This window comes from Falco cherrug, chromosome Z (assembly GCF_023634085.1).
Source record: "Falco cherrug isolate bFalChe1 chromosome Z, bFalChe1.pri, whole genome shotgun sequence".
NCBI classification, from domain to species: Eukaryota; Metazoa; Chordata; class Aves; order Falconiformes; family Falconidae; genus Falco; species Falco cherrug.
In genome coordinates this window covers 6,159,925-6,181,949 of record NC_073720.1, presented here as the reverse complement: position 1 = coordinate 6,181,949, position 22,025 = coordinate 6,159,925, and the positions used below count along the sequence as shown (strand labels likewise).

The 22,025-nt window shown below is 41.2% G+C and overlaps 1 protein-coding gene across 1 annotated transcript in view; it reads right to left on the bottom strand.

Moving 5' to 3' along the window:
- Positions 1-7,273: 7,273 nt before the first annotated feature.
- RIT2 (Ras like without CAAX 2) overlaps positions 7,274-22,025 on the bottom strand; it is a 178,953-nt gene continuing 164,201 nt past the window's right edge. Inside the window, exon 5 of the mRNA XM_005446911.3 lies at positions 7,274-8,055. Coding sequence (XP_005446968.1) covers positions 7,828-8,055 — 228 coding nt within the window. The 3' untranslated portion in view covers positions 7,274-7,827. The remainder of the gene's footprint in view (positions 8,056-22,025) is intronic.

The window sequence follows — 22,025 nt, the reverse complement described above, 5'->3', positions numbered from 1 at the left end:
ACCTGAGGTTTAGCGCTCAGCATCAATGCAACACTACTGGTGATCGACACGGCACTGAACAAATATCTGGGGCTGCAATTTATATGGTATCTGGAAGGTGTTGTCCAAGGAGGAAAGTCCACTTCAGTATCAGGCTGAGGATTAGCACAGACACCTGTGTATCCGTGAAATTATTGACACTGGTTTATGTCCATAGTATATTTACATCCATAGTATACCAAGGGCTTTTAACAGTGGTCTTCAAACCTGTTCTTAACTAACAAAACCTGAAACAAGGTGGGCAGTCTGCAAGCCACTCAGACCTCTTTAGCCATGAAATGTGAAGATCCGTTTGTGTCTTAGCGTGTCTTTTCCTCTCTTGTCTATTTGAATCACTGTGATACCCTGTAAGGATTTTTATCACTCAGTGGCAAGTGTATTAAAAAGTCTTTGTCAGGTGAAAGAACTGATATGGTACTGACTGCTCTCAAATATCTCAGCAGTCCCTGGAGGTCTATCCTGGCTCAGAAGTTTTATCACAGCAATATTTTACAGCTTCTATAACTTAAGTCTTTCTGAAGTTAATTGTTGGCAGGTATAGCATATTCTCCTAGGCTTTGTGGTTTCATCTATTTTTCTTCTCATCTTTCATCCACATCATGGTAATCAACTTCACACAGGTCGAAGAACTCTTCAAAGTCCTCCTTTAAACAACTGCCTCCTTAAAGACATCCCTGCTGTATCCTCTGATAACTTGGATCTCATCCAATTTTGCTAGATAAAGACTTCGGCATAGTTTGTGAACACCTTATTAACTAAACAGGAGAACAGAAACAGGTTCTTACATTTTTCACTAACATCTGGTCTGAGAACAGTGGGAGGCAAAAAGCCAGCAGCAAATGATTTGCATGTACTGGTTGCAAACTGGTAGCTGCTGTCCCAGAGGAAACTACGTATTTGAAGTACCATTTAAAATCTTCAGCAGGGAGCTATCACACCATCTTTTGTGTTAGTTATGAGGCATATAAATTAGGAGTTTGCTACTATCCTTCCAAATCACAGAGCTGAGCATCCAACCTTTACCCCAACTGTTCAGTTGAAACCAGCTGCTCTCAGTTTCTGAAGCATACATGATACAGGGAGTCAGCAGATGCCACAGAGAGATTTGTTCTCCTAAGTATCCAAAGAAGATTCAGTGAAGGGGCAACTTATTCCATAGTCACCTGTAGTCGGATTCTCAGAAACCTGAAGCATAGCACAGGGAAGGAAATCCAAACTTCCCACTGACTTAAGTGAGTTTTGGTATTGGTTCTTCCTGTTAAATTTTCCATTCTGTGCTGTGTTTTCCATACTTTTTTTTCATGAAAATGTGTTCCCAAACTGTCTTGAAAATTCACATTCCTCTAACCTTTTCCCTTATTTTCTAGGCCAACCAAATTGCATCATTCACAGAATGAAGCAAACTATCATCAATTTCTATAGCTCTTAGTATCATCCATCTTGTCTTAATAGCCTCCATCAAACTTCTATGGCGTGTGAACTTGAATCAAATCTCTGGAGCTTGTCTTGTTCCTTTTTGCCATTATATCTGCTCTCAATCCCCTTCTAGAAGGCATTAAGACACATGTGGAGAACGGGTAAGACATCCCAGGTTCACTTGATTTTCATACATTCACTCATACTGTATTCTCCTTTACTGTTACTGCCTACCCTTCCCATTGGTAATAGTCTGTTTATTCTGTCTTCCTTAAATTGTCTTTTGCTTTGGGTTATGGCTTTTGTAAGTTTTCAGGGACAGAAACCTCACCTTCCTCTGTGTGACTGAGGTATATTCATCATCATGTGATAACGTGTAATTCTTTTCTGGAGACGGTTGTGAATCAACTGTAAGGTTTTCCATTGCCTTCAGAAGAGCTGCCCACTTACACTGACTGAATACCTTAAGTGTTCAAGCTTATTCATTCAACGTCCTAGCACAAGATTAATCAACATCCTGTGATTAGTCAGCAGTGGAGGCAAAGTCAGTTTGCCAGAGCTGTCAGCTTCTTATTCAGAAAGCTGAGTGACTTTGCAAAACTTTATAATTAAAAATATTACTCATTCTCCTCAGTAATCCTCCTGCTAATTTAATGGGAGATTTATGAAGAAGGCAATAGATGCAGTATCTTTAGTTTGTTAAAAGGAATCAAGGCCATCATTTACATCACTGAGAGTGATGCAATAGAACAAGTGAAATAAAAATGAAAAAGAGTGAGTTTGTCTGGATGGAGCTCAAGATGGAGAGGTTAGTGTTGATTTTTGAGGTTGTGGAGAAACTAACGGAAGAAACAGCTGAGGAATCTCTGTCAGGGTTGGAAGAGGATGAATAATGTCACAACCATCATTTACAAAACAAATCTTGAATCTAGAACTTCTATCCTTATTTATTCTTTCCAGGACCAGGAATTCCAAACTACCTTGTCTTCAGAACACATCAAGAACAAATAAATATTCACTTTTGTCCACTGAATTTCATAGATGTGAAATAGACTGCCTTCTTCTTGTATGACTTGTACTCAAACTATAAAGCTAAAATGATATTGTTTACTGTTATATAAATAAAGGTAATATAATAGTAATATAAAAGACTTGCTTTACTTTACCCTCCTAACATCATTCTTTAATGGGAATTCTGTTCCAACTGCAGCTTTTGGCTTTTGAGCTTGGCCATATAGTTGTTGAAACAATTGTGCATCTAAAAGCACTGTAAAAAAAATGATGCATGACAAAGTGCAAGAATGGAAAAAATCTCATTGTCACATTAATTATCTATTGACAGAAGATATACAGTAGGTGATGCAATGGCTTCAGATGTTCTTGTCTTTATTACCTCTTGGGGGAAAGGTTCAGATCATGAAATGAGTTTGGTGCTCTTGAGTGGACATTTGTCCTCATCACAAAACAACCTCATAATTCAGAGCGATGTAACAAAATTGGAGAGCTCAAATTGAGGAGGCTTAGAACCAGGAGCATCAGGGAGTGATAAATCAGGCTAGAGGTGCAGGCCAATGCCGCTTGGGGTGACTTTCACAGCATCTGTGAGACAATGCCATCCCCATTACAAATCATTTTGCCAGGCAGACATCCTAAGGAGCTCCATATACTTGAAGGAACAGATCAAGCTGGAAATAGTACTAAAAAGGCAGTGGATCAGACCTGGTCAAAGACACTATTCTGTTCAGCTGGTATTCAGTTTTGATATTGAGATTTTATGAGAAAAGAGATTTTAATATTTTGTTAAAGTCACATTCTGTAATTTTGCCTTTCTTCTGTTAATTTTCAGGGATTTTTTTCAGAATAATAAACAATGAGCAGCGTGCACGATGCACACTTATATAAATAAGAGTCCCTGAGGGGGATGTCTAAATATGGCTAATGACTCTAAGTATACTTAATTGAATTACATTAGCATAATTGTCTACATTAGACATCCATCTTTCAATTGCTAGTACAAATTAAGGCAAACAGTGGTGCATTCCTATATCCAGCTATAAACTTTGTGTGGTTTATATGAAATGAAATGATGTTCATCACAAAGTGATCAGTTTAATTTTTAGTATCTCTGTATCACCTTCTGAGGTGGCTGCAGCAGGTACCTTTCTTTACTGTCTCTAAAAGGTGGCCCACAAGGAGCTGGTCCACAGAGAGGAACTTTCAGCTTGGGAAAAGATGCTGACACAGTTGTAGGGTGTAAATTCTCGCTAGAGACACTAAACTCTGCTGAGATCCATCTTTTGCTTGTTGCATGATTTTTTCTATCTGTCATGATACAAGATGGGCTCAAATACCCAAGAAAGGCTAAGAATGGCAGGTGTATAGACTATATATGAGAGACATATAACTGTATATATTCATGTTTTTATATATTGTTTATATATATAGTATATATTATATAATACATACAGTGGACACAAGGAGAATTCCTTCTTTTCATTCTACATATGTGTTCTTACCACTCAGTCTCAAAATATACATTTGTTTGTGTGAGTAAAAAAAATGATTTTCTATCGTTTGTAAAGAGATCAGACCACTAATATAGTTCCTGAACTGACAATCTGAGGGAACACAGAAGGTTTCTGTGCTGAAGTCCCAAGGCCTGTATGAAAATCCATAAAAAAGGAAAACTTAAGTACTGCAATATTCCACCTCAATTTGCAGCCTCTCCCAGATTACTTCTCAACTCGATAGAACACGTGATTCGCCAGAACTGGGAAGGAGAATAATTAGCTGCAATGTATTATGTATTTGCAAGAGACGCCATGGATACAATTGTAAAATGTTATTTTGCTTTATTTTATTTATTAGCTGGCTTAAATTAGAATCCTGGAGGAAAGTGAATTATGATCCAGCTGCAACAGTCTGACAGTGGATTAAGTTATAGCTGCCACGTTCATGGGACTATAGGCAACACAGCAAAACAGAGTGATCAGTTTCCTTTTGCAAATCTTCCAGACATGCTTATATGAGAGACTAGTCGGAGATGGAAAAGTCTTTAGACACATTGCTGCTGGGTTTTAATTCTGTCAGCTAGTTTTGACAGCTAAATACAATCTTCTGTGATGGAATCATAATGATTAATTAGGTAAGCAGCTGCACCCAGGCTCTTGTGCAGTTATGACTTATGTTATCCTCACTGACTATAACCTCCATCAGCTCTGCTCAATTAACTGAGGTTAAGCATTATAGAGTATTGAGGAACTGGGTGATGGTAAATCAGTATGACTTTCCCAATTTAAAAATAAAGGATGGTTAGGTGTTTCAGAGACAAGATTCAATGCCAAGCATTTACAGCACCATTCTCTGTCATAGATATTGGGTGGACAAGTCATTAAAGATGGGTTTTATCACATCTGAATTCAGCCATCCAAAAGTCAGGATTATAGACCAAGTTGCTTTTTACAGAGTGACTGGCAAGAGGCAGCCATTGCAGGGGGTGATTCACTCTACGCTAACCGTCCAAGACAGACAGGACAAATCACCGACGAGAGGAACCTCTCTCTTCGTATTAACCAGAGACTCTCAATGACTAAACGTGCTCAGGTTTTATATGGTGAAAGTGGAGTGACAGAAATATGGACCTATCTGCCCAATACATATTCAGATGCCTGAAATCGTTCATGGAAGATGTAGCAGAAGATCCTCAGAGTGTATGATGCCTCATTCTTCTTGAAGAAACAAACCTAGTGCAAATATCTTTCAAAATGTGGCATGTAGAGGCTGGTTGTGGAGACACTCAGAACATGGAAATATCATAGGCTTGGTACACCTAAAAATACAACTAGGTAAGCTGTGTCTGTACCAGTAATTTGAACATACTCAGGCAGGCACCTGAGCACATATATACTGTTAAATTGTTAAAATGATCCCTAGCTTGGTTTCAGATCATGGCAGGCTGTCACTTTTGTAACCAGCTGCTGAGCATGGTGCAGAACCTAGTGTAGTCCAGGGACCACTTCCAACAGCAATTAGTGTGCGGTAACCCTGCTGTGAAGTCTGAGAGTTTAATAGTATGGAAAGATGTTGCTCCATGCCAGATGACCTTAATGTCAGAGAATGGGCATGCTTAATATATGAAGCCATTTAAGGCTTAACCTCAGACTGTATCTGTGCCCTCTTCTGCAAGCTTTTCTGTATTACAAACTGCCTTGGAGCAAGGTACCCCTGAAACTATGGAACCAAGCCAGTGTTGATACAGTATGTCCCTCAGTGGGTGAAATGACATAATAACCAATACTAAATGGTTTTCAATTGACTCAAAGCTTAGGCATCTGCCTGAAAAAGGCCAATGAGCATCCCTCAAGGTTTCTCAAGATAGTAATTTCTATGGTCTCTTATGCATGGAACGACTGCTTCTTTCCCCTCTATGCAGTGTGCAGTATTGGAACAGTCACAGATGTTTCCCCTTGTTATTTATTGTCTCATTGCTGCCATCTGTTCAGTGCAGCCTCCTGTTGTCTCTCCACCAATACTTAGCTCATAAACTCTTTGGACAAACACATCTCTTTGTCTCTAGGATGCTTGACCTAAAATCTGTGACAGTACAGGTTAAATAACAGTAATTACAATACTGTAAATGCAGACTTCAACTGTTGGAGGCAGGAAACAGAATATTTACCTTAAATGTGTGCATGTGTTTGCATTCCTCTGAAATAACCTTTCCAAAACAGAAATATAGACACATATTAATGAACTATATACATTAAAGTAGTACTTTTGTAGAGAATTTTTGACAAGTCAAAAGAATTTCACTGGATTTTGTTCAATGAAAGGGAAAGTGGAGAACAAAACATAAGATTGTAATGAAATTAAATTCATGAAACCATAAACTTTTTGAGTTTAACAGAGCAAGACAAATCAACTGCCCCCCAAATCATCCAAAATATAATTAGATGAAACCCTACAAAATAGTGAAAGGGAAGTGAAAAAATGAACATCAACTAACAAGCATACATATTTTTCTAATGATATTAACTGTCATTCCAGAACAAACACAAATGACACTAACTACTAGTATGGTTTCATGGAAATCACAATCTTTATTTTTTGACAAAATGTATGCATGTTTCAATTGTAAAATTTATAAATAAAGTCAATAGTAAAAGAAGCCCGGGGAAAAAAGTCGATGAGACTATACTTCATGGCAGCTTTAAAAATGGGTATTTAAAAGATCTGTCCAACTGCTTGATCAAATGGCTCACTTGGATGGTCAAGGCCTGTGAAATATGGTGACTGACCTCATGCAATTCTCTAGTAAGCAGAGGGCTGAATTCTATATTCCATATGTTACTACAGGCTGGGACAGAGCTTCGCTGCTCTGGGAAGCATCAGACAGACAGTGCCTTTGTGCGCTCCTTGGTGGGATGCAGGACGGTGGCCAATGCTGAAACCCTGACACAGGCTGCCCAGACAGGTGGTCAATGCCCCATCCCTGGCAACATTCAAGGTCAGGTTTTATGGGGCTCGGAGCAACCTGATCTAGATGAAGATGCTTATTGCAGGGGGGTTGGACTAGATGGCATTAAAATGTACTTTCCCACCCAAACTGTTCTATGATTCTAATGCACTGCATGTCTGTAGGATATGGCACCTCTGCCAGCCAGTCCTGGTGAGTGAGCAGAGGAGACAGAGCAGTAAGAAACCCGGGAGCCTCTGGATGGCTGGTGCATGACTTGTGCTATGCTTGCTAACCCTTCCTGCTAAATGAAAAAGAAACAATGAGGATAGGGCTCTCCTGGGTCAAATCTGGGAGCCCCCAGCATACCCTTTGGGCCTGGTTCACACATACATTTGCACACAGATACGCGCATGTGTGCTGAGTGCAGTCTAACCCTAAATCTACACGTGAATGCAAAGCTGAAGGTCAAATCCTAAAGTCCTTGAACAGTCAAAATGTCCATTGCTATCAATGTTATTAATTCCTGGAATGGTGCAATGTTCCATGCATGTAGAGAGGAGGCAATAAGTGCATCCCTTGTCCTACAGCTGGTGGAAGCTGGTTCTGCCTCGGATGCTGGCTTAACTCCTAGTGTTCAAAGACCAGCCAGGGACCACAGGTGAAAATACACAGTATTTTCTCCACTCAGATTTGCAGATAAGGGATGAAAGGGTGTGCTAAGTAACTTTATCTATAATACAGAGGAGCCACAGGGCAACCATGAATTGGGCCTTCAGGGAGCTACTTCTGGATGAGGGCTGAAGGGAAGGAACTCCAGGACCTAGTCTGGAAGATGCTGTGTCAATGCTGTCTTTTTTTAACTGTTACTGGTTACTGTGGTCAGCTCCTGATGGGTGGCTCATGGGGAACTGCCATCAGGTTGTACTTTCCTTTTTTTTCTTCAGAGATCCTTTCAGTTTCCGCCACAGACTATCCTTCCTTTTCATCTTCTTCTCTACCATAGGCAGTGAGGACTCTTTCCTTCGGATTTCCCTCACTAGTCCATGAAAGACATCATCAATGTAGAAGCGGAGGGCAGCTGACGTCTCAAAAAAGGAACAGGAGTATTCTCTGGCTAAGCTCATTCCTTCTTCGGTCGAGACCTACAAAGAAAAGAAAAGTCCATCAGTATTGCCTAATGCACAGAGCAAGAATCAATAAGAGAACATTACAGTACATACAGTCTTACTTTTTGGATACTGCAAATCACTAACCTTTAATTTTACAGGAAAATATTCTAACAGTACCTGACAGAGAAGATTCAAGAGTGAAAGGATCAGACTGAATCCATGAGATGTTTGAACAGAGCATACTGGCAATATTCACGTGCTGGGGTATATTATTTCCCTAATTCTGATGCATCAATTGTTCCATGCAATTCCTCTCTTTACTGAAGTAATCCTATAGTTTGATAGTGCTGGTACCTTTATTGCATAGATTGGTACAGCCTACACAGAATTACAGTGCTAGAAAATCCCTGTTCAGCATTAACCTAATCCTTGTGGCAACTTGACTTTTTAAGCAGAGCTTTCATAGCTTAAGATTTTTCAGTCACATTAATTTCTGAACATGCCTTGAAGTGTTCTGCTCTTGGCAAGCCTGTAATCTTACCACTTAGTTCATGCCTGAGCTGTATGAAGATCCAAAATCTATTTGTTTTTCAGCTCACTTCCCCTAAGTGGCTTCATGTAATTGTTCTCAGAGAACATGGAGGAAATGTGTCTTTGTATTTTGAGGAGCTGCAAGGGGAGAAATCACCAGAAATCTAGAGGGAACCAGGGCAGCTCTTTTTAAATCTCCCTGCATTTTGAAATAGGTATCTTACTCCTAGAACTTCCATATCACCTACCTCTTGGCTTTTGACCTGCCAGCCGGTGAAATGGAAGGGTGCTGAGCGTGCTGATTCATGTATGGTTTAAACAGAGTTTGAATGTTAATCATAAGGAGTACCACGGCCTACCACTTAAGGTACTTTTCACATTTCAGGAGTTCAATCAGTAACACGTAGCAATTCTGCAGCAAAACAGGGAGCAAACCCTATGAGTATCTAAATGTTAAGACAGCTTTCCAGCCAGCAGGCTATTCTTCCCTTTCAGTCTCTGAACATGAAATGGAATGAATAAACTGCAGGAATGACATATATGGTGTATATTTATCCATTACTGGATGTGGCAGGGAACATTGCCACACAGGAGGAGGAAAAAGTTCAGGTACTTAGTGTTTTCTTTGTCTCAGTCCTTAATAGTAAGAGCAGTTTCCCTCTGGGTACCCAGCCCCCTGAGCTGGAAGACGAGCAAAGAGCAGAATGGAGTCTCCACAGTCCAGGAGGAACCTGTTAGTGACCTGCTCCTCCACCTAGATGTGGGGCCAGGTGGGATCTACCCAAGGGTACTGAGGGAGCTGGTGGAGGATCTCACCAGGCTGGTTTGCATCATTTAACATCAGTCCTGGCTAACCATGGAGACTACGTGAAGGGCTGGAAGGAGGATCCAGGGAACTACAGGCCTGTCAGCATAACCTTGGTGCCATGGAAGGTGATGGAGCAGATCATCTTAAGCGACATCACACAGCATGTGCAGGACAACTGGAGGATCAGGCCCAGCCAGCATGGGTTTATGAAAGGCAGGTCCTGCTTGATGAACCTGACCTCCTTCTACAGCAAGGTGACCTGCCTAGTAGAAGAGGGAAATGCTGTGGATGTTGTCTACCTGGAACCTAGTAAAGCCTTTGACACCACCTCCCACACCTGCTGCTTATGGCTTGGATGGGTGCAGTCTGCACTGGGTAAGAAGCTGGCTGGACAGCTGAGCCCAAAGAGTGGAGAACAGAGTCACATCCAGCTGGCGGCCAGTCACAGGTGAAGTTCCCCAGGGCTCAGCGCTGGGGACAGTCCTGTTTAATGTCTTTATCCATGATCTGGATGAGGGGATCAAGTGCACCCTCAGTCAGTCTGCAGGTGACACCAAGTTGGAGGAGAGTGTTGATCTGCCAGAGGGCAGGAAGGTTCTGCAGCAGGACTAGGCAGCCTGGAGCGATGGGCCCAGGCCAGTTGTGTGAGGGTCAACCAGGCTCAGTGCCGGGCCCTGCCCGTGGGTCACACCAGCCCCCCGCAGCGCTGCGGGCTGGGGCAGGGGGCTGGGAACTGCCTGGGGGGAAAGGGCCTGGGGGGGCTGGTCGGCAGCCGGCTGGGCATGAGCCCCCCGTGTGCCCAGGTGGCCAAGGAGGCCAGCAGCATCCTGGCTGGTGCCAGCAGTGGTGTGGCCAGGGGGACTGCAACAGTAATTGTCCCCCTGTACTGGGCACTGTTGAGGCTGCACCTCAAAACCTGTGTTCGGTTCTGGGCCCCTCACTCCAAAACAGACCTTGAGGTACTGAAGCTGTCCAGAGATAGGCAACGAAGCTGGTGAAGGATCTGGAGCACAAGTCTTATGAGAAGCAGGTAAGGGAACTGGGGTTGTTTAGCCAGGAGAGGAGGCTCAAGGGGGGACCTTCTCACTCTCCACAACTGCCCAAAAGGGGGTTGTAGCCAGTGGGGGTCAGTCTCGTCTCCCAGATAACTGGTGATAGGACAAGAGGGAATGGCCTCAAGTTGCACCAGGGCGGGTTTATATTGGTTATTAGGAAAAAATTTTTCCTTGAAAGGGTTGTGAAACATTGGAACAGGCTGCCCAGGGAGGTGGTGTAATCACCATCCCTGGAGGTGTTTGAAAAATCCATAGATGTGGTGCTCAGGGACACGGTTGAGTGGTGGGCTTGGTCGCTTGATGACTTGATGATATCAAAGGTCATTTCCAGTCTAAATGTTTCTATGTTTCTATAATCAAATTCTAGGTCAGAAATTACAGCCTTTCATTTTATTTGTGTATCATGATTTATTCAAGTAACTTTCCAAATATATGAATAAAAAGGCAAAACGTAACTTTGGCATTGCCTTGTGAAAGGCTAAAGAATAGGCTATGAGAAGTCCTGATTGCTACTGTACACCGCAAGACTAATTATGGGTTTCTGTTTTCTTATTTCTATATATCTTGATGCTTGAAGATACAAACTCTTTCATACCTGCCATGAGGAAAATGCCATTTATGCTCAAGTTATGACACCAATTAATTTTTTTGCATCTGTCTGTAAAGCTGGACACAGAAACAGCATTTGGGATGAAACAGAAGATCAGCTCATTCCAGTCTGAAGGTAAGTCTGCAGTGAGCATCTATCTGCCTAACACAGACCACACAATTCCTACCCATCACCTTTGCATTGTCACACACGTTGTAACTTTAGTAGGATCATTCCTCTACATTACAGTCATAATCCTAATTTAATTAAGAATATTGTAAGGGTAAGCAGGGATGTTGTATGCCAACCTGAATAATACTGGCTGACACAATGAAAGATTGTTACCGCTTTCCAACTGCTGTAATTGCCAACCTTTAGCAAAAGGAGATGGGTAGCAATATGGTCCTTGTTTTCCTCTGGGCAGCTGTGTAAGCAAAATGCGTGATTCAATATCTCTATTGGGCACCATAGAGAAATTGATTGTCTGGATAGAAGACTATTTTGGTCTATTTCGGACTTTATAATCATTTTTTTTTCCTTGCTATGCCTTGTTTGAGCTGAAGATTTTTTTTTTTATTATTATTATTTTATTTAGTTAAAGACACTGCAGTTCTGAGCAAATGATTACACAGAGCTGCAGTTTCAATGAAGATTTTATACATTCATTACCAGAAAGGAAAAAAAAAAAATTCCGCATAAATTGAAACATCCTTATGTTAAAGAATGGTAAGGTCGTAAATAGAGTGCAAGCACAGCAATACTAAAAAATAAAAAGTTGCCCCTCTTTTTGCACTGTGATTTTCCCTGTCTTTGTTCCTTTAATTCCTCCTTTTATTTTATTTTTTTTTCTTTTTGTTTCTTTTCTTTTCTAGGATCAAAACTATGTTTTCTCCCACCTGCATGGAAGAACAACTACAGGGAAGATATGCTATTCTCTGTAATGAAACAAGACTGCTAAGAGCTGTGAGGATGGGAGAATACTCAGGAGAAATAAATTGTGCAGAAAAACTTCCTCCCAGTCTCAGTGTGGCTGGAGGCTTGTAATGGCCAAATCTGGCTGAATTTCTGTAAAATATAAAAACAAAAACAAAACAACGAAAGTTCTGTTTTGGACTCCAGCTTCCTGCCAAATTACAGAGACAACATTGAAGTTATTAATAGCAATAGTTCATTTCAAAGCATGGTATTTTTCTAAAATCTTGCCCTCAGGAACTGATTAACTGCTTTGGTGAAATTTTATGAACTAATTCAGCATGAAGAGGACACCTGGCACAAACAATTCCAGGATGTTTAGCTGAAGTTTTTCAGCTTCAAGGCTGAAGACAGGCTTCTCTGAAATCTAATGCTGTCATAATTACCATTACTGCTTCCAGCACCAATGAAAATATAGCTATAGTGATTTAATTAATCTGTTTGCTCAAGCAACTTAAATATAGAGAGATGTCTAGAAGAAAAACACACATTTTTCTTTCTGTTCATAATTCGATCAAGAGGCTGGACACCTATGGAATGAGAAACAAGGGTCAAAGCCCTTGATGAGGTCACTGATGCCCACATAATTCCAGGTATTTACCTTGTTCCCATCTTATTGCCAGAAGAGAAACTATATCATAGAAATCCATCCCATATTTGCACAGCTCAGGGACTTGTTGACAAATTGCAGCTCCTGTGGGTCTGTATCAGTGGAAGATATGATCTGTCAGCACGACATGGACAGACAGGTCAGGGAATGAGGTCATGCTATTGAATACATATCTGGGAAGCAGAGCTTTATATCTCATCTTTGGAATAACCCTCTGTGATTGAATCTGGCATTGTTTCTCAGATCTCATGTAATACTGGTTATATTGATTCCAATTTAGCTTGTTCCTTTGCTGGTAAACCTTAAGAAGGGAATGAAAGTGGAAGGTGGAAGACTGGTGTAGTGACGATAATGAAAAATAAAAATTTAAGAACTGGCAGGAGCTTCCTGAGCTTGATCCAAACTTTTAAAACTGTGATTGGGTGGGGTCTGAATCAGGACTTACAGAAGCAGGGCATGAAGCATAACCAAAGAGCAAGATCCCCCCAAGAAGGCCAAGTCCATAAAATAGGCAATGAAGCCTCATGACCATGAAGTGTGAGCCCCAGGAAAACAGTCTTTTCACACCTTCCTTGCAAAGTGCATCATTCTGAGTACCCATTTGGGCACACGTGAGTTGAGGGAAGAAGATATACCAGTTACAACAGCATGTGGACTGTGGATAGCACATGGGACTGTAGGCTGAATTTGGGAGTTCTTCATCTTTGGGTAGTTCAGGGCAGCTGGAACACGGTGCAGCTTCATACAGACAGGAGGTATTCACTGGCTGCAAACTGCATTTTATTGCATCAAGATTCTGTTTGTGGTTTTTGCAAACCTCCCTTGGAAAATTACAAGTGAGATTAAATGCAACGCTGACAGCCTGTGAAAGCTGTGATGGATGAGCTGCCATCTTTAAGACAGCCGGTTCTCCTCTAAGGTCAGTTTCTGCACAACCACAAGTAGAGCACAAACCCATTTGGGCTGGGTGGTGGGTGGGGAGGCAGTGGCAATCATAGGCCCCCATAGGCAGAACATAAAAATATCTGTGTCTGATAAGGAAAGTGCAAAGAAACTAAACAGATCAATAGTCGACCTCTGCCCTTGGACTGTCATTAGCTGGAAAATCTCCATCAGGATCAGACTATTTTGTGTTCAGCTTTGTCTCTCCTTTGGTCAAGGCAGCAAGAGAAGCATCCTAATGTAGCTTTCATAGACAGAGATCATATTAGCAGAGTCAACAGCATCACCTTGGGTGAGCTAGTGGTGGTCATCATGCAGGAAAGCAATGCACTACCACTCATGCCTCTCACCCCTGCAACAGCATGGTCTACTTCAAATGGCTTTTGCGGTTTTTCCCTCTGTGACTGGGACCTCCAGGTTGCCATGGAGAGGTCTGGAGGCTTTAGGTGGAGTGCTGAGGCTTGAAAGGATTCTCCTAAATTTTTGTAACAGACTTCCACCCTAGCAGTCCTCATTAACCTTGCAATGGGAAACTGATAATTATAGACCCAAAAGCTTTGTTCTATAACTTTCTTTGTGTGTGTGTGTGCTGAAGACATGTGGTCTTGATCACTAATTGGAGACAGAAGGGGACTGCTTATCTAAATCCCACTAAGGCTAATAGGAGGAATTCCAGTGTTTTTTTGAACAAGCTCTGTATTTTTGGCAGGTAATGACATATGTGAGCTATAAACAACAAAAGGTACTTTTTAAGAACACAGGGAGGACAGCAGCATTTTGAGCAGTCTTGTTTGCACCACAGTAAATAATAATAATAGTGGGAAAAGCTACAAGTACTCTGAATTATGTCTAGGAAGACCCTTGTCCTCTTCCTTATCTCTGGTGTTTTTTTTCTATTTCCCAATGGACCCCATTCAAGAAAACAAAAACCAGATGCCAGGTTGTGTATTAGCACCTGGATATCAGTTTAGAGACAGGCAGGCAAACCAGAAGAATCCACACAAATGTTTGGGTCCCTTCCCATCACAGTCCATTCCCTCAGCATATCAGTACAAAAATAACAAGCTTTTGGTACAAGTGTAAATCTATAATATAACACAGAAAAAAAATTGAGAGATCAAAGATATTCACAGTTTCCTTGGTCTTCAATAAATAAATTTGCCAGGAAAAAAAAAAAAATAGGAGTCATTGCATAGGTCTTCATAGACAGTGAATGTCTAGATGACATAGAAAGTGAATATCATCCCAGACAACAAAAAGCAAAAAATGGGTATTGCCTATCTGAAATGAATGATCATTTGTTTAATCCCAGCACTGACCACTGAGTTTATGCTGAAGGCACTCCCACACAGCACCTGCAAGTTTTCTCATTAATGATGAGCAGCAACCAGGAGGACTGACCAATTTTTGCTAGTCTCAGTTCATCCCTCTGTGTATAAGGCACCAGGAAGAAATTAGGTGGCTCCTGGCCACCCAGCACTGACAAGCGTCAGGGACCTCCCCAGCAATCAAAAAAGGGACAAGCTCGATATTTTGACAGATGGGTCTAGGTCTAGCAAAGGCTGAGCTGAGTGTTCCTACATTGCCATCTGTCTTTCCTACAGCCAAAGGCTTTCAGAGTAAGCATTTGATTCCCATTCCGAGAAACATGCAACCCAATCTATTAACCCCAAAGCAGGTCTATTACACCTATGTCATTTTTGACAGTTATTAATTTTTTCATTGCACAAGTGTTGTATCAACAGGCATGGTGGCAGAGACTTTCTACACGCTGGTAAAAGGATCTTTCCAAGTGTGAAATGCTATTGTTCAGGTCAAAGCTCAAATACTGCGATATTACAGCAGTAGCTAGTGTTGAAAACCTGAGCAGAACCAGACAAAACAGAAAACTCGATCTTTCTGTCTTTTTAAGAGAAGCAGCAATGTTGGTATTTGTTCACATAATATTTATCATGGAATATTTTTTAGAAAGAAGAAAAAAATGTTCCGAGCCCTTTCACCCTTCTCTTTCTTCAGATATTTACATTTATAAACTGCCTATCATATTCTTGCCACTAAGCAATGGCATTCCTGGAATGTCAGCCCTATCACTGTCTGGATGACTGCCCTCTGGAGACCAAAGCAGCAGCCTTCCTCGAAGACTCTCTATTTGTGGTTGGTTTTCTTTGTAATTCACACAGCTGTGCCTCCAGGAATGAAGTAGGTTTCCCACCCCATCTCATGTTTTCTCTGTGGTCCCACAGGTAAAACCACAGGGTACCCCATGGTGTGTATCTCCTATATTCTCCCTCCCAAACAGAAGCACTTCTATGATTGATAGCTGAAATGCGGGTCTGTACAGGTGGAGAGTAGGATACATCCTTGTCAAACTGCTGGACCAGTCTCTCCACAGCTGAGATGACGGAGGCAGAAATGCTATCTTCGTAGTCCTGGCGATGGCGAGCCACTTCATCCACTGTTGGTGGTGCGTCGTGTCTCCAGACCACTATTGCCAACGAGCTGGCATATGATGATGGTGCGCCTCATACCAATTTCTGCCACATGGGTCATGTGCATAGGATTTTGTCAGGATCTGTGGGTGACTGTGGATCATCCTGGTCATAATAAATAATCTTTCACAGTTAATTCTCTCAAGTATTGGATACTTTTATTGCAGTCCGCTTGCCTGGGCAAGATGTAATATCCTCTTTGTAGGGATATCTTTCTTTAAACCTAGACAGGAGACACTTTCAGAGGCTGAGAACCTGCATTCATTTTCCAATTTCCTTGTCAATGCCCCCTTCTTTAGTAATTGATCCTAGCTGCTTGGCTTCCCCACCCTCTAATTTTACACTATTGGTCCCATTATCCCAGTGTCAAAGCAACAGGTGTTCACTTGGTTGACAGGCATAATCTTTCCGCATATCCCACAGTTCATTCAGAGACAGGGAGTGAGAGGTTACCTATTGTTCATCATCTCCATCTTGTTCCTGTGATGGGCCCGCTTCATCCTCCTCCTGTACCAAACAAGCTGCTTTCCATTTCCATTTCTTCCTCTGTATCAGGGCCACTGATACTGCCATGGTCTGGTCTTCCGCATCACTTGTTGTGGGGGCCACGGCAACCACAGTGCCCACCACAGAGGCTGGAGTAGCCACAATGCCTGCCATGGGGGCTGGAGCAGCAACAGGGGCTGGAGCATCTGTTGTTTCTGCCACAGAGGCTGGAGTAGTTACAATTAGTCACTTAATTCTCCACCACACTGAGGATGTGAAAACCACATTCAGTATTCCTAGCAATAGAATCAGGACCTGCACTATGGTGGTTCCAAAAGTCCAAAGATAGTCAAAATATCCAAGAAATTCTAAATGCTTCAGTAATTTGGGGAGAAGAGGGAGGTGTAGACCTTACCCATAGGTCGACGTTCAGGAAAAGAACAACCAAAGGTGCAGTTGTCGGCATTCCTCATCAGGGACCACCCGACATACAGGGGTGACATCACCACTAAGTACACAGACCAGATCAGTCTTATGTCCAGCGAGTCCACCATAACATAAACCAGTACAATATAGTACAACACTATAATAACTTTAGCTCAGGTCCCAAAGACAACAAACAGCACAACAGGGAACACATACTGCAATTAAAGTAAATACCACCACCCTGAGACCATGGGCAGCAACTGTAAAAGCAGAGAAATCAGCCCTGTGGCCAGTAATTATCAATCCAATCCAATCAATACTGACAACAATTTTGTTCTAATGAGCTCCAGTTGGACTTGGCGCTATCTGAACCCTCAGTGCCCCATGTTTGGCACCAAAAATAACTGTTGTGGTTTAAACCCAGCTGGTAACTAACTACCACACAGCCACTCCCTCCCTCCCCCCTCACCCTGAGGGATGGGGAGGAGAATCAGAAAGGAATGTAAAACTCAAGAGTTGAGATAAGAACAAATTTAATAATCGAAATAAAATGAAACAACCACCACCACAACAACAATACTACTAATAACAATAATAATCAGTTATAATGAGTAGAAGGGAGAACGGGAGAGGTATGAAATCCAAAGGGAAGGGAGGAGGAAACAATTGATGCATAATGCAACTGCTCACCACCTGCAGACTGATGCCCAGCCAGTCCCCAGGCAATGTTCAGTGACCCCCAGCCAACCCCCTCCTACCCAGTTTATATACCGAGCATGACATCCCATGGCCTGGAATACCCCTTTGGCTAGTTGGGGTCACCTGTCCTGGCTGTGTCCCCTCCCAGTTCCCTGTGCCCCTCCAGCCCTCTCGCTGGCAGGGCCCAGGAAACTGAAAAGTCCTTGACTTGGTATAAACATCACCCAGCAACAACTAAAAACATCCGTGTACTATCAACACTGTTCTAACACTGACTTCAAAACGCAGCACTGCACCAGGTGCTAAGAAGGCCATTAACTCTATTCCAGCTGAAACCAGGACAGGGGAAGTCAAGATCAAGTAGAAATCAATTCATGCTGAAAGGAGTGTTGTGGGCTAGGCTTTGTCAGAAACCAGTGTTTTCTTTTCCTGGCCAGACATTCAATATGACTACGTTTCAGGTCTAAACAAATGCACAGTAAATAAAAAAGCAATACAAAAATCCTTGGTGTTAAAATCTCCAGTTTCCATCTCCCTCAACATAAATATTCTGCTTTGTTTCAGAATTTAAAATGGATTTTAAACAGAATTATTGCTTAAAAATATAGTGATGACAGTTTTCCTTCTGCAAAAATAAACATTTTAATCTTATACATTTACAAATGTATACACTGTGGTTATCAATTTGATTTTGGCCAAGATTCCACTAGGATTCACAACTGTTTCCACTGGCACAAATCAGCATTTTTCATTCAACTAACTACATGCACCTTATGTTTTTTTTCCTTATTCACTAGGGAAGCAGGCACTTCTTTTCAGGGGCCTGAGCAACAAATGAGTAACATGCTGCAGAAACATGACAGGAGAATTTCATGTCAACACCATTACTCTTAAATCTATTTGGAAGGCTTCAGAAGTAATTAGTTGAACAAACCTCACTCGGACTTCATGGCAGGCAATTCTGCAGGCTCAGCTTTGTTGGCTTTCTAGATTACAAGGTTAGATTAGATAAAAGCTGCCATACAATTAATCATTATTGCACAGGTATTGCAATTAGTTCTGTTCCTCTTTCTCCCTCCCCAGAGTTACGTGGAAACTGGCATCTCAGAAGAGTTTTCCATGTTTTCCTTCCTGCCTTGTTGCTCTGTGACACTTTTTACTGGTTTCACACTTAAGAATTTTTGGTGACCAGAATGGGGTCTATCATGAATGGCCATGGGTGTAGGACAGGATTAGCAGGCTGGGCCAAGGAGAAGATGTGGTCTTGGTGTACTTACGCACGGACATACTGGATACCACAGAAATAGCACATGGCACATCCTCAGCTGTTCCAACCTGTCAAGTCACCTGCATCACAGAGCCTCAGGAATTCTTTCCTTCCCCTCATAACCTGGCCTTTGCATTTAGACAGGAAGGAAAATGTGGTGTTAGAAATGCAGAAAACAATAGGATTGTCTGGGGCTTGTATGATGGGCTCTGTGACTTATTTTTAGGGGATGGAGGATGGAAAGTGGGACTGTAAAATTAATTTTTTAATTTTTTTAAGGGAAAACAATATGATAGACTTGAGAAATATAAATTTCTAGACAACCAGAGAGTCTCATCTGTTTCAAATTATGCACTTCTCACCTGGTTAGTAACTGAGACAGCACATGAAACACAGCCTAAACTCTCTGTTCTGAGCCAGGAAGGATCATACTTTCATTCAGTCCAACGGAACTGTGAATTGTTCAGGGCTGGGGAAGTAATCTGAGGAAGCATCACTGAATACTTTTCTTAAGCTCCCCACTATTGACCACTGTTGGACATTTGCTCTGAGCTGCTATGGTCATTGTAACACTCTTATATGAAACCTCTAAGCTATTCCTAGCTATTTCATTAAATACATCTGTCTCTTTTTCATAAGATTAAAAAAAAAAAAAAATAGATCCAAATCTAATTCACACGTGAATAATTTCTGGTGATTTTTAGCATCTTTTGTGATGGAGATTACTGCTCAGCACTGATTTCTGTCTACTTTTTCTCTCCCTTTTGGATTTTTTTTTAATTTATTTTCCACATTTCAGATCCACACAGTAGCTATGCCACCAGGTAACGCCATTCCTGCTTTGGGCAAATGTTTTGAGTAAAAAGAAACATTCTTCACGCAGTTGCCTAGTTGCAAAGGAAGCAAAACACATGAGGCTCTCAGGTCTATTTTTTCCAGCTTGGGATAATGTTACTTTATTATTTCACAGAAGTAATGCTAAATAATTAAATCAACATCTTATTTCATGTACAAATCACTATGGTATCAGGGTGCTGTCTGAAGGTTAGGCTCTGAAGTTGTTCTGCTCTACTACAGACTGTACTCTTTTGGCTTTGTCTTGTCAAAAGCAAGACTGATGATTAGGTTAAAGCATCTTTATACCAGGAAATGTTTCTAGAGAGATGGCCTCAGGATCTGACTGAATTGGATACTCAAAACCACATGATCTTGCATCAGTCAGCAATAGCTCTGGGTCTAATTCAAAGAGAATGTGGAAGTGTTAGATTCTTAGCATCAGTCTTCAAGATGAACAAGCACGAGTCAATTGCTCAAAGCATTTTTCAGAGATATGACAATTTTCTAAATTGTCCATCGTCTTTAAAGGTACTTTGATTGCAACACTCAGCTGAAGGCATAGATGGCCGTAAGATGTTTGCAAGAAACATATATTTCTACATCAGTTCAGCTTGGAACATCCACAGGAGAAGACCACGATTTTGCAGGGAAAAAAGAATAAAAATCTAGGGATTGCATCTTTAAGTTCACAAGGAAAAAGTTTTCAACTTTTTGTAAGCAACCCCCCAAAAAATCAGTTGTCACCTGCTAACAACAGATGGCTATTAAAAAATTTACATGTAGAAGAAGCTGCAAATGTACCTGATAGACTTTTTTTTTTTTTTTTTTTAAAAAAAAAAAAAAAAAGAGCAAATACAAAGTTAGTACTGTGGAACTCAACACTGAAAGTGATTCCTCTTGCCTTGTGAGCACAAGTTAACTATCAGTCCAATACAGCCAGCTCCCATATCTTTGATCTACCTATAGACTGGTGTAGGCTATTTTCATTTATGTGTTAGACATTAAATTTCCACTAGTCACTTGAGTTCTTTTCTTCATTAGGACTCAGGCACTAAGCAGACTGGGTACCCAGTAAATCCACTTAATATCTGGTAATTTATGCATCTCTCTCTGTCATTATGTTACTTTGAAGGTAAGGGTAACACAGCGGGTAACAGCAATATTTTGTCCTGAAAACACTCCACTGACATGAGAAGATAAGAAAACAGAGCAGGAGTCAGCAAGGAGGGCAGACCAGGGCGCTGCTGTTGGTGTGCTATTTTCCACAGTTACCTGCTGAAGACTGGGAAATTCAGGAAATATGAAGGAAATCAGAAAAAAATCTGGAGAACTAAATAGAAAACAAGGAAGAGGCAGAAGCAGCTGTATAATTATTTGTGTGTGTGTACATATAATTAAAGAAGAACTGCAAATGAAGTTTAAAAAACCCAACAAAACAAAACAAAAACAACTCACACAAACAAACAAAAATACTGATTCATAGAACTGAAATAATCTTTTGATCCAAAGTATCCAAAGCTTGTGTTCAGCTAAATGTGTCATGTTTAGACATATGATCAGACTACTGGAATTAAGCTCTGAAAGTTCCTTTTAGCTAAGGTCAAATGTGAGTTTCCAACACTGGAAGAAAAAGGTCATAAAAAATATGTTCCAAATGCAGTAAACAGTGTTGTGTGTCCTGACACCCCATATTGCTTCACACTGTGTGGATTGCAATACCGATATATATTCGGTGTACAGTTTTCACGTCTAAACAGACTCCCAGGCACAGCTTGCAGGCAGATAGAGAACACCCTGCTAAATTTCTGGCAGTGAAAAGAAAATTGCAACAAATCTCTCCCTTCTCCCTTCGTCTCCTAGCAATTGTCATCTGCTGGGATTCAGGGATTCTGTTCAGGCTGCTGAAGTGGGTATTTGATAGAAGGGAGGCGGAGGAAGACTTTATAATGGATTTATAGAGATTTGGACTGCAATGGAATAATTTAAATTTTTTTTTCAGAAGTTGTTTGCTGAAGTAGGCAAGTGTTGAAATGTATGAAGTATCAAAGTGCTTTATGTACAATTTACAGAACAATTTCACCTTTCCTATGCACCTATTACTTGGGTGTTTTTTCAAAGAAAAAAATACTCAATCCAATGAAAGGAGGATGTTGTATCAGGAAATGGGAGTGGTGAGCTGCTGTTGGTTTTTTTCCTGGTTCATGTAATTAATTTTGAAGGTTTAGTAATTCTGAAGTGTATTAGGACTGTTTGCCAAACAATCTCATTACAGGAAATACTTGCACAGTATCT